The sequence below is a fragment of the Colias eurytheme genome, chromosome 11, assembly GCF_061535395.1.
Source record: "Colias eurytheme isolate Ceu_HAF_F1 chromosome 11, ilColEury1 Martin Lab GWU primary, whole genome shotgun sequence".
In the NCBI taxonomy this organism is placed as follows: domain Eukaryota; kingdom Metazoa; phylum Arthropoda; class Insecta; order Lepidoptera; family Pieridae; genus Colias; species Colias eurytheme.
The window spans coordinates 2,280,747-2,294,016 of record NC_142990.1 but is presented as its reverse complement, the minus strand read 5'-3'; the positions used below and the strand labels follow the sequence as shown (position 1 = coordinate 2,294,016).

Below are 13,270 nucleotides of genomic sequence, written 5' to 3'. Positions count from 1 at the left end.
AATATCATTTGATCTCTTTTTTAATCCCAAAAAGAATTGTGATCCATCATCCACGTAACGAATACTAATTTAATAATAATAATTACTTAATCCGCTGCTGTTTATGCAAAATTTTTTGTCAATAGATTATTACCGGTCTTGAAAATGATGTGTAAATATTCATGTACATTGATACATACAGGTCAATCGTGCAATGAAGCGTGTAATTATATCTAATTATAATATGTACTTTACTTGGCTTAATTTATTTATTTCTTTTTAATTACCAATGTTTAATGCAATATGTCTGACAATAAGGAAATAAATTAGACTTTACTTGAAAATGACTTATGATTGACTTTGAATTAGAAATGTTCTTTTATTTTATACATATTGGTTAAGTTTTCACAGTAAAAATGTGCAATGTGAATTATTATAGCGTGCCTGTCTGAATGGCTGTGACTGTAATCTTTCGTTAGGCAGGATATATGTGCACGATTTCCGTGGTACCTACATATTAAAAAAATCAGTGCTCTTTCATAGTTATAAATTTAAGAGATCTTTTTGTTCAATTTTCGAGTTGAATTTTATCAAGATAATTAAGGTCATTTAATGATTTCCAAAGAAAATTCCTCAATTTAAATTATTTTATAATGTTATGAGAGGACACTATTATATTCATTATTAAATCTTCATTAATATGTATGCCTATTCTTTTATTTCTTTCATGATTTTTACATGGTGAGAATAATAATGCAATATACGTGTATGTTATTCTTTAAGAAATTAGTTACACATTTTGATTTTAGCCTTTGCTACTCACATTTTCACTTGAAATGCGATAATAATAATTAAAGACGAACTTTATTTTTTTTCATTCCTTCATTTATTCAAATGTTGTGTATCATTAACCGTCTGTATGTGTATATTTTGCCTGAACGAGAATATTAATTTTGAAGGACGTCTGCCCTAACAGTTAGATCCAAGTTTAAATATTAGAATAACGCACGTAGAATCAAGAAAATAACATAGATAAAACAGCGCGTTGAAAATTGCAAATAATAAAACGTTATGAAAAATAAAACCAATGAAATTGTATTTAATAACCATTGCAAGATGCAATTCCCTTAGTGCTGCGGTTTATTTACGTGAGAGCGCATTATAAAAGGGTCTGTTTACTCAAATAATAAAATAAGTACAAATTATTGTAAATAATGTTAAAGTTAATAGTTTTATTTATTCCCATAACAGCTTCACAGTATGATCCTCTGGACCAAATTTTATCATTTAAGGAAAAAACTGCAGTAAGTAGTAAATTGAAGTGAATTTCTTTTTTATTAGGCACAATGTTTTGGAGATTTATTTGGACAGTTTGGTGTATTCTACAATACATTACATTCATATAAGATATTCTTGCTACATATTAGAAAACTTCTTCTTTTAACATAAATTTTTTTAACATAACATAAATTAACTATTAAATTCCAGCATTTTACATATTTTTAAAATATTTATTCCATCACTTTATATAGTTTTATTTCTACAGGGACCTATTGGCATTATGACAACAAGCAACGGTGCACCAGTGAAGTATAGTGAAGCATCAAGTTCGTTAAACACTCGATTGTTGTTTAACGAATATTTCATGGATTCTATAACGCATCTCTCTCGCGAGCGTATTCCTGAAAGATTGGTACATGCAAAGGCTGGAGGAGCATTCGGATATTTTGAAGTAACTCACGATATAACACACATTTGTAAAGCCAAGCTCTTCAGTGCAATAGGCAAGAGAACACCGATTGCAGCAAGATTTTCACCAATTATTGTCGAGAGAGGCGGTAGTGATACTTCTAGGGACGCACGCGGGTTTGCTGTTAAATTCTACACAGAAGAAGGAAATTTCGATATAGCGGGTTTTAACACTCCAATGTTTGTTATTAAAGATCCCCTCTTCTTTACTACATTTGTTCATGCTGTAAAAAAGAATCCCGCTACAAATTTATTTGACGCAAATGTTTTATGGGATTTTTTAACCCTTCGTCCAGAGAGCTGGCATATATTCTTATTAATATTTAGTGACAGGGGAATTCCTGATGGATACCGTCATATGCCTGGTTTTGGTATACATACATTTCAAGTAGTGAATGAAAATGGTGAAAGTTATTTTGTAAGGTTTCACTTTGTGCCGAATAGTGGCATAAAAAATTTAAGTGCCGAGGAAGCTAGGAAAATTGGTGCTGAAGACGCCGATTATAACACACGCGATTTGTATAAATCTATTTTAAATGGTGAATATCCATCCTGGAATTTATCTGTACAGATTTTGTCTTTAGAAGATGTAAAAAATGCAAAATTCGATGTTTTCGATGTAACAAAAATTCTTCCTTTAGACAAATATCCTTTACATTCCGTTGGGCAAATGGTATTAAATAGGAACCCAGATAACTATTTCGCTGAAATAGAGCAATTAGCATTCAATCCTGCAAATCTTGTTCCTGGAATTCTCGGTGGAGTTGATAAGTTGTTTGAAGCACGCCGGTTATCCTACCGAGATGCACAGTATTATCGTTTAGGTGCAAATTTTAATAAAATCCCAGTAAATTGTCCATTCCAAAGTAATCCTTTAACTTACAATCGTGATGGAGTACCACCGGTGAAAGCCAATGGGAAGGATACACCTAATTACTTTCCCAATTCGTTTAATGGACCAGTGCCTTACAAAGATTTAAATAGTTCTGGATTAATTGAAATAATACAACAAGACTCCGATAATGTTGAACAAATAAGAGACCTTTACCTTAATGGTATAACAGATGAGGAAAGGGATAACCTTATTGATAATATATTGTATAGTTTGGGTTCAGCTTCAAAGATTCTTCAAGATAGAGCTGTCAATATTTTTACAATAATTCATTCGGATTTTGGTAATCGAATTGAACAAGGGTTAGTGTCAAATATAACAAGCGCATCATTTTACAAATAATTTCAAATTGCAATGAATGAAGTACCCATTGAAACAAAGGACCTTACATTTACAAATACCTTAGTGTAAATATATTTTTATTTGCAAATACATGTTGATTTATTTTGAATAGTTAATTAAAAATAAAATTGAAAGGGTATATTTAACATTTAGAATTACTGAAAACGATTTTATACTTATACTATAATTTTAACTTAGTTAATAATGTCATTTATGCTCAAAAAATAAGGAATTCTTACAAATATTGATTTTTTCCGTTTTGGCTTTTCTGAAATATAATATCTGTCTTAGTACATTTTAAAACATTATTTTTGCACGATTTTTGTAAAAACTTAAACGCCTAACGGAAGAAGAGAGGTAAATACATTGTAAGAAAATGTGTAACTAACTACTCCAATAGTTTAAATCGTATTGAAATTTACTGACCATGATCTAGATTCAAGAAGAATATAATATTTATATATAGATCACGCAATATGCTTTGCCCTATATGAAAACAATTTCCTTTCTTTCAATGCCGTAAAATAAACCTGTAGAAATAATGACTCTACTAATAGAGTTAAATCAGTTTTGAGGAATTGCGTATCATCACCATCATACTAAATTCATTTGATTTCAAACTCATTTTTAAAAACTTAAGTAAATTTCAACATTAAATTTGCAATTCTGAAACCATACATATGCAGCTTTAAAATTAACAACAGGCGCTTCTTTCTTGTGCACTATCCTAATGAGTAGCAAATACGTCGAAATATTTAAGTAAGATCCATATTGTAATACCATAAATATATTGTATACTTTACTATGCTAAATATTATGTACTTTATTATGTCCTTTTGTTTGTCTTTTTTTACGCCACAACGCAGCGATTTTTTTGTCTGGAGATACATCGTTTGAAAGCTAGAGAAACAAATGGTTAAAACTTAAAGTTATTTGTACATCGTGTGGATTTAACTTAATTCGTGAGTACCAGGCTTAAATTAAAGTTTTTAAATTGTCTAAAAACTAATCAAACGTCCATTGTTACCGATAAAAACAAGTTTGCAAATTTTATAATATTTGAACACGGACCGTTCGCGAATGTGGTCGTGCTTTTTATTAAGAAAGGTAGTAATTGATTACATTTTATATAATTTTATTATTTTATTTTTATATATTGATGAAGTTACAAGTACAGATGATATGAGCAATAATTATAATAAGAGTAAAATAATTAATCATTATGATCAAAATTAATATTAATTTGCAATTGTAACAATTTTTTTTGAATGAAATTTACAGGTTTAAAGGTGTATTTACGATTTTACTGTTTATCTTTACAGTAAAAAAACTTTACAGACATTTTATTTTAAAATTTATTTAGCATAAAATATATTAAAAACAACATTTCATTTTTTTTGATCTTTCAGGTTTCATGTTGTAAGGAAATATAAGAACTTAAACCTTCAAGTAATTTACGATGAAGAAAGTATTTGGAACACATGCATTATTGATTTTATGGACATTATTTGTTATATCAATACTTTCAACGCATGGTGAAGATGAAGCTTTAGATCCCGTACGAGATCAAATGTCCATATTTAAGAATCAAACAGCTGTGAGTTTTAATTAATAATATTCCCTACTTGTTTATCTTCATTAGGATCGTAGATTTTTATTCATTTTATTGTTATCTAAATATTATAAAAGCAAATAATATAGTGAAAGAATTTTCATTGTAGGACCCTTGGACAGACCATTCCTTCCAAAAATTAGAAACATAAAGCTACTAAATACTAATTATGTTAAAATTGAATTACCGTTGGGCATTGATAATTGTACTTATAAGTATCTCCATTTTAGGGCAGAGATATTCTTCTAACTACCAGTAACGGCGCACCGGTTGAACAAAGGGATACTACAACACTAAATAAGAGATTAATGGACAACGAGTTCTTTATGGATTCCATAACGAGGTTTGCTCGAGAGCGGATACAGGAGCGAGTTGCTCACCCTAAAGGAGCAGGAGCCTTTGGATATTTTGAAGTCACACATAATGTAACTCAATATATCAAATCGGAATTTTTGGACACAGTGGGTAAACGGACTCCCGTTGCTGTAAGATTATCTGGCACTGTCCTATCAAGAGGAGGTAGTGACAGTTTTAGACAGGGCCGTGGATTTGCCGTGAAATTCTACACGAAGGAGGGAAATTTTGATATCGTTGGGGGAAGCTTGCCTGTGTTTCCTTACCGCGATCCTATTATATTTCCTGGTTTCGCCAGGTGCAGAAGAAACAATCCAGTTACAAATACTCGTGACCCTAATATGGAATGGGATTGTCTTACTCGATACTACCAGGGCTTAGGTATTCAATTATGGTTATCAGGATACGCCGGTATTTACAGGGGATATCGTTACATGCCTGGATATGGGATTCACACATATCAAGTTCAAAATAAAGAAGGTAAAATTTATTTTGTACGGTTCTATTTCACGCCAGAAGCTGGAGTGAAGTATTTAAGTTCAGAAGAAGCGAGTCAGTTGGACTCTATTGATCCCGACTCATTCACTAGAGATTTGTATGAAGCTATTTCATGTGGTAAATTAGTAAGTTATAAATTTGAGATACAGGTCATACCATTTGTAGAAGCTATGAACTCAACATTAGATATTTTCGATACTTCGCGGCGAATTCCATTTAACATTTATCCAAAAATACCAGTGGGCCGTATAGTACTAAACAAAAACCCGGAAAACTATTTTGCTGAAATTGAACAATTGGCGTTCAGTCCTGCTAATTTAGTGCCTGGAATCGATGGTGGTGTGGACAAATTGTTTGAAGCAAGGAGGTTAGCATACAGAGAAGCTCAATATAATCGACTAGGTACCAACTTTCAAAATATAAAAGTGAATTGTCCTTACAGAAGTATAGTGAACACTTATAATAAGGATGGTGAAGCACCCATTGGTGACAATGGGCAAGGTATGCCTAATTATTTACATAATTCCTTCAATGGACCGAAGGCATATGTTGATTCGAGTAAATCAGAATTAATAGAAATTGTTGAACGTAACTATGACAATTTTGACCAAACGGCAGAAATATATGAAGAAATGTCTGCAGAGGAAAAAGAACTTGTATTAAGTAATATAGTTAATAGTTTAGGAAATGCTGTACAATTTTTACAAGAACGAGCTGTAGCAATCTTTACCCGGATTCACTCAGAACTTGGACATAGAATTTCAAAAGGTTTAAAAGAATTTAAAAAGTCACCGACTTGTAATATCAAGTTCGATTAGTATGTATTTAAAATTAGAAGAAACAGTAGTCATATTAGAGACAAAATCTCTAGATTTAAACAGTTTTACTTTTTATTAAAATCTCTCCTAAATAAATAATGTTATTTTACTTTTTCTCTAGTTTTTTAATTACTGATCAACAAGCTAATTATAGCAAAGAAATGTCAATCATATGTATTGTTTTGCTGTAACGTGGTTGTAAATTTTGAACAAAGATGTGAAAACATTGTGTACATTTCAAAATAATTTGGAAAATCCAAAAGTGCACGCCTCATAATTTTTTTTAATAAATATTTATTAATTATTATTTTTGTTTATTTAATAACAATTAAACCACATCGAATCAGACCCTGAAAAATGAAAGGGTTCTATTCCTGAGCATACTCAAGCGTAAGAGAAAAAAAAAAAACTCGATTAGTAAAGTATTTCGGTCGCTATCGTGTTAACAAGAAAAGGGATCCGCACATACAGACACACGGACGTCCAAGACAGAACTTTTTTAAACTGTTTTTTAACTAGTTTAAATAACAAAAATGACATCAAAAATATCATGAACGTTAAAAATAGTGTTTTTTCTTAATATGTGTGTGTATGTATTATCTTACAAGTGCAATGTATGATACATAAAGACATTTTAAGTTTGAAAAATCAGATGTTTTGCGCGAAGTGACAGTAGTACCCACCTCAACGCTTCGCTTATGAGGCGTGCAAAACACCTACATCGCATTCAAAAACTGTTTACATAATACATTTCGTTGTATTGTAATTAAACTTAACAATATAAATTTTCAATCGGTCAACTTAATGAACATTTAAATGGGTTATATTACTTAATACATATTAGGTTTCAGTTCGCTTCGACTCAATCTGGGTAGAGCTTTTTATCTGGCATCCTTAACGTATTTATTAAAAAATCTAACAACACTTCCTTTTATTTCAGTACTTCTTTAATTGCTAGTATTTAATTGTACGATTTCATAAAATAATACTACCATTATTTACTAAACAGTAACTATAGGTGATTACATTGTTGTAATATTGAACTTTTTATGGAATCATATTATAGCCATATATATTATGTCTGTTGCTTAACCATAAATTAAGGTTTCAATTTACGAGTGTAATGCAAGTCTCAAGTGCTTAGTGCTAACACATAAAACGTGTCTAGTATTTTACTCATAAAACTATGCGTCATAGATAAATAATAATTACCTACTGGTCTAAAAGTTTCTATGACGTTAATGATAAGACCATTGAAGCTATTGCATACGAATTACGCATAATCTGAATATATGCATGTTAATTCTTGTGTCACTCAGTGTTTGTGCTCCTCTGAATTGTATTTATTCTCTTTGTTGGAAAATATGCCCTTAACTATATGTGTATTCTTGCAGATCTAGTTAATAATAATGCTATTGTAATAACAAAATAAGAGCGAAAGTTTTCCAAAAGCTTATCCTGTGCTTACTTTTTTAATTTCAGTCATTCATAATGAACCATTTTTTTGTAAAAGGTAAAAAATAATAATAAGGAAACTTGCAAAGACGGCATAGACAGAAAAAACTTAGATAAACACGATACTTAGATTACATCATTTACAGAAATACCTAAATTAAATGTCAAACTGCGTAATTGAAAAAAATAATAAATAAATAAATATTTCAGGACAATCTTCACACACGGCACGATCTGTTCCCATAATAAGCTTTTGCTTGTTTTATGGAAACCACATGTCTGATAAACATACATATATAATTTTAAATACATACTTATATAGATAACTAGCGACCCGCCCCGGCTTCGCACGGGTGCAATGCTGATACTAAATACACTACAGAAAAATTGTGAACGTTGTATAGGTATAAAAATATAGCGGCCCGCTCCGGCCTCCGGCATCGCACGGGTATAAAATACATAGCCGGGCGGCCGCAAACGCTACGTCCTGCAATTTTTAAATCTGTAATATCTTCGAAAATATTCACTTAAATCATACGGTGTAAAGGGCCATATAGATCTATATTAAATGAACAATGTATACATGGTATTTAATTGGTTAAGGATTAATGCTGTATTGGTTAAAATCGCTTCGAAAATTAGCCATTATTTGTCGTAAAAAGTAAATGACAAAAAAAAGTTATTGTGGGTTATCCATAAGAGATAGACATATACCATCGCGGACTTTTCTGTAGACCTTTTCAATGTGTATAATACTTAGTACATTATTTTGATAAAACTCGTAGGGTTCAGCCTGCGTTTGCAATGTAAGCGGAATAAATGTAATTTTTTACGACATCACATTAGAAACCTCAAAAATAACAGTACTTCTCCACTACTTAATGGATCTTATTAAACATATAAACCTTCCTCTTGAATCACTCTATCTATTAAAAAAAACCGCATCAAAATCCGTTGCGTAGTTTCAAAGATTTAAGCGTACAAAGGGACATAGGGACATAGGGACAGGGAAAGCGACTTTGTTTTATACTATGTAGTGATTAACACCCAGACACAGAGCAAACATCTACATCACACAAATATTTCCCCCGGGTGGGAAGCGAACCCACGACCTCTGGCTTGGAAGGCAGGGCCACTACCAACCAAGCCAACTGGTCAGTCAAAATAGTGTTGGGAGTTTAATTTTTTTTCCAAATATAGCCTCTACTATCAAATAGGTTCGTAGATCTTATTGTTTTGAATGTTTATTATCCTCAATCTCACAGAGGAGATGAGTTACAAGGTATCTTTCTCATCATGTAAAAAGGAATGGAATGATTTCGATCCAATATCTAGTGTTACACATATCAAATCCAGCTTTCTAGTGAAAACAGAGCGTTTGCGGTACGTTGTGCAACGCACCGGAAGACTCTGGTACAGACAGAAAAACAGATTATCCATCTATATATCAGAAAAACAGATATACTAAGAATCATTTCAATGCAATGTCAATGATCAATAAAGCTTGAGACTTTTTGTTTGAACGGAAGTGAAATACTGCAGTCCGATGATTATCTTTCATGCAATCGGAGAACCGATTTCTATACAATAATACAATAATCATATTAATATTTATTGTAGAGAAATCTAATTAATCTAACTTAAAAAATGGTGTTAGTGGTAGAGATAAGAGAACATACGTTTGCAGGTTTTAATTACCTCATGAATAAATGAATTGTAATACTTTTTTATAAGCCATTATTTTTAACGAAGCCTATCAATTGCTATGCCTAGGTGTAGTGACAATATTGCTAATCTTTACCTATTAAAAAGGTTGACTATACACAATAGGATATAACTGACAAATATATTTTTATTAATTTTCCATTAAAATATAGCATATCGTGAACCTTCTAGTTTAATAGATTTATTTAACATGCTGACGGTACACTATTTAACTCGCAATGAAGGGATCCCCATTTGTTGCATACGTAAAACAATCTATGTGAAACTGTCACGCCTTCCCCATTACAGACTGAAGATGGGTATCTTAACTTATTGTGGCATAACCACAATGCGTTATTAATATTTTTAATGTTTTCGTTAACTCAATTGTTTTGTTATCTGTGTATCAAAAATTATTTATGTCATCTCTTTTAAGCAACATTGAATTAAATGTCTGAAAATAGGCTGATTGAAATACTAATGAACAAGAAATAAATAAAATAACAATGAAAATAGATAACAATGCCATTTAGTTTCGCAAATAGCCATGTGCAAATAATTTCGTAATTATATGTATCACAAGTTACATAAGCATAGTTACAGTTATTTTCCGATCACTAATGATAATACTTAAACCAATAATGCAAAAAATGTGAACTTTGCCTTCATTACATTAAGCCATACAATCCTTTCAGATCGTTAACCGTTACCTCATTGTAAATAGCATTCGGAGTCGTGCAAGTGAATACGTAAGAAATAACAATTGATTGGTCTTACATTCCTAATGTATTGATATGGCTATGGGCCTAGTCGTTTAAAGCAGATTATGTCGAGCGAATTGCGACAACATTGGAGTGTCAATTCCATGCGTGGGCTATTTTAAGTACTATTGGAGATTTAATAGGCACTTATTTCAGTTTTGTACATAGTTTACCTATATACAATTGTCTAGTTTTGCAATTTCGTTTAACGGCGCTGAAAATATTCTATCTTTATTACAAACATTGGGACTGCTATAAAATTTATCTATCAAAGGCTATATCATCGAAAAACGAACAGATTATTTTAATGCATTTATTGACAGGATACTAAGGAAGGAAGTTCGTGATAATACTATGCAAATACTATGTAATAAAAGCCTCAATTTACTGCTGTATTTTTCCTAAAATAAAAACAACTTACGCAGGTATGCAATGAAGGTAATGCGACTAGTAAGTAATTAATGCTAATAAGGAAACTGGCACAAAACCGAATTTAGAAATTAACAACAGTTCATAGAGCGAAGAAAGTGATACAATCACACAAAAACATAAAAGAGGTATTAGCCTTAATTTAACAATAGGATTTGAGAAAAACAAAAGGCATTTAAACCATTTCACAGATGAGAGTTATCTCGTGGAAACAGCTAGGTCAAGCTGTACAATATCTTATTATTGCATGTACACTTAAAATAAAATATGCGAAAGCTTGATAAGAATATTTGTTATCCAATTACGCGCGAATTAACTGTCTTGTAAAGTTTTTTGTAAGGTGTACTAAATATGGAATATAATAAGTTTTTAGATTATTTTTTGTAAATAGAATTAAAAATTTCACTTTTTCTGCATATTAAACAATCGCATGTCACAGACCACATAGGTAGTCAATAGGTAGTGTGTAACTACCGAAACAGCTTGACCGATTTTTAAAAACTTATTTGATAGTTAATCGTAACATATTTTTTGGTATTAGTTAGTTCTTTAAAGAAACGAATCTTCAATGGCGGCGCTTATCATTCCCTCTCGCTCACACACGGCCGTACAGTATGCAAAAAAAAAAAAATGGAAAAATAAAATCACTAAAATGTATTTGATTTTCCCTATAATAGTTTTTATCATCAATTTACAATGACAATTATGCATTTGCGAAAGTAAATAATGTTTTATTGGAATTTGACAAAATATGTTCTTTGGGAAAAGTTGTTCAGTTTTATGGGCTTATTACAAGTATTATGGGGATTTTATTACATTCTGTATACGTAAATATGATAATTCATATAAATACACAAATACAATAACAAAAAAGTTTGTCAACAAACAATTTGAAATAATTAATAAAATAATTATCAATTTACGTTATTTTTATTTTCTTTTTTGATGATCCTACCATCTGTCAAAGTCAGCTTTGGCCGCCATTGAAGATTCGTTTCTTTATTGAACTGACTAATACCAATATCTGATACTGTTTTATGCAGACTAGTATTGTATATTATTATGACTTGTAAGTTGTACTATTATGTATTTAATCACATCTAAATAAGCTAGTTAGCGCTATGTGACAGGTCGTGACTCGCTGTTACCACTTCACAGATAATAAATATCATGTCACAGACTGCAATATAAGTCCCTGTTAATAGATTCATTAATATCAATCGGATAATTATCACTCTCTAATCTCATAGTAATACTGACAATATCAATTAGAATTAGGGTAGACTGGGTACGGTTGAAACAATTTCGCTTATAACGACCATAACTTTGCTCTTTATAACCCGAGCGATGAAAAATATATGTTAAATAAAAGAGCATGTATTTGTCTACTAATAGGAGCTATGATTTTAGTTCCATGTGTATTATATTTTATAGCAGATCAAATTAAAAAAATGAATCCGATTTGTTTCAACCGTCCCCATACCAGGGGCGGTTGAAACAGTGATTGGGGTCAGTTAAAAAATATGCGAATAATACAAAATATAGCATTAAAATATGTTTTATTGATTGTTTATTTTAAATCTAACAATAATTAAGTAACTCTTTTACAATAAGGTCTGCTATCTAAATATGGTGACATACAATCAAGACAGAAGTACCTACTCCTCATCTTCTGATGATATCTCCTCTTGTATTTTTTCTTTTTTGCTTCTTCGGTGTTACTTTTACATTTTCTTCCATCAAATTTCTTCCTTTTTCCTCTATCCAATCGCTTCTTCACTTACTTAGCTCTTGTTCGTTTCAATATTAATTCTTGCTCTTTTCTTATCTCTTCCTTATCTGATGTGTCAATGTAAATAGCAGACTTCCTGAGTTTTCGCCCTCTATTATTATACCTTCTATTGTTATATCCTCTATTATATCCAATTCTTTTATTTTCTTGCTCGCCAAAGTCATCTCACATTCGAATTTACCTTAGAAGCGATTAATTGTGCTTCTTTGCCGCTTTTCGCAATGATCTCCGGTTTTCACTTCCTCATATGCGTCTTTGTACTTTGATAAGTCTATTTATCTTCCCGAAATCTCTCTTACACGTACTATCGGCATCTAAAAATACAAAAAAATAATTAAAACAATGTTTCAACCGTACCCAAAAAAAATGTTTCAACCGTCCCCAGCTCCTACTTTAGGTAAAATACAGTTCTAGTAATTGTAACAACAATGATACACAAAAACTAGTCACAATGTCATATTCCACAAGATTCACTTCAAACAAAAACGCACACTTAATACTGTCACTTAAATAGAAACGCCAATAATTGGAAAAATCTCCAAGCAAAAATACTTACTTTTGGTCATAAAAACATAATAGGGTCTTATAAAATCAGCTGAAGCGCGCGGAGATCGACGCAACATTGTGGTTCGTGTTTAGAACAGTTGTGCGCTTCATTTTCCCCTTGGACCCCTAACCCCCCCACCAGCGGTTTGCGAGATATTCGTGTTGTTTCAACCGTCCTTTGTTTCAATCGTACCCAGTCTACCCTAATCAATTAATTTGCTCATTGATCGCGATGTTAATGACGTTTCCAATGTCTGTGAACTTAGCAGAGAACCATAGTTCAATAGTACCTTATAAAGGCTGAACACTTACTTGCCCCGTAAATGGAAATCAATCAGC

The 13,270-nt window shown here is 31.4% G+C and overlaps 2 protein-coding genes and 1 long non-coding RNA gene across 4 annotated transcripts; 2 read left to right on the top strand and 1 right to left on the bottom strand.

Moving 5' to 3' along the window:
- The first annotated feature begins 3 nt into the window (after window positions 1–3).
- LOC149904369 (catalase-like) lies at window positions 4–3,147 on the top strand. The gene is made up of 2 exons (XM_090107606.1): window positions 4–1,283; window positions 1,526–3,147. The coding sequence occupies exons 1-2, from the start codon at window positions 1,194–1,196 to the stop codon at window positions 2,960–2,962; spliced, it is 1,527 nt and encodes a 508-aa protein (XP_089963732.1). The 5' UTR covers window positions 4–1,193; the 3' UTR covers window positions 2,963–3,147.
- Window positions 3,148–4,035: 888 nt separating this feature from the next.
- On the top strand, window positions 4,036–6,359 carry LOC149904368 (catalase-like). 2 transcript variants are annotated; one of them, XM_090107605.1, is made up of 3 exons: window positions 4,036–4,069; window positions 4,372–4,559; window positions 4,805–6,359. In XM_090107605.1, exons 2-3 carry the CDS (start codon window positions 4,422–4,424, stop codon window positions 6,242–6,244), a joined length of 1,578 nt encoding a protein of 525 aa, XP_089963731.1. In that variant the 5' UTR covers window positions 4,036–4,069; window positions 4,372–4,421; the 3' UTR covers window positions 6,245–6,359. The 2 variants fall into 2 exon arrangements, with proteins under 2 accessions (XP_089963731.1, XP_089963730.1); XM_090107604.1 differs by lacking the exon at window positions 4,036–4,069 and having other exon boundaries at window positions 4,225–4,559.
- A 6,258-nt stretch (window positions 6,360–12,617) lies between these two features.
- Window positions 12,618–13,051, bottom strand: LOC149904367 (uncharacterized). Its single transcript, XR_016457214.1, has 2 exons — window positions 12,942–13,051; window positions 12,618–12,699 (listed from the first exon to the last, which is right to left on the bottom strand). It is a non-coding gene; the product is annotated as an uncharacterized LOC149904367 (long non-coding RNA).
- Window positions 13,052–13,270: the final 219 nt, after the last annotated feature.

Excerpts from the sequence above, each read along its gene's own strand:
- LOC149904369 (XM_090107606.1), top strand. The coding sequence starts at position 1,194 with ATGTTAAAGTTAATAGTTTTATTTATTCCCATAACAGCTTCACAGTAT. Across the intron at positions 1,284-1,525 it reads CATTTAAGGAAAAAACTGCA|GGACCTATTGGCATTATGAC; the intron begins GTAAGTAGTAAA and ends TTATTTCTACAG.
- LOC149904368 (XM_090107605.1), top strand. The coding sequence starts at position 4,422 with ATGAAGAAAGTATTTGGAACACATGCATTATTGATTTTATGGACATTA. Across the intron at positions 4,560-4,804 it reads TATTTAAGAATCAAACAGCT|GGCAGAGATATTCTTCTAAC; the intron begins GTGAGTTTTAAT and ends TCTCCATTTTAG.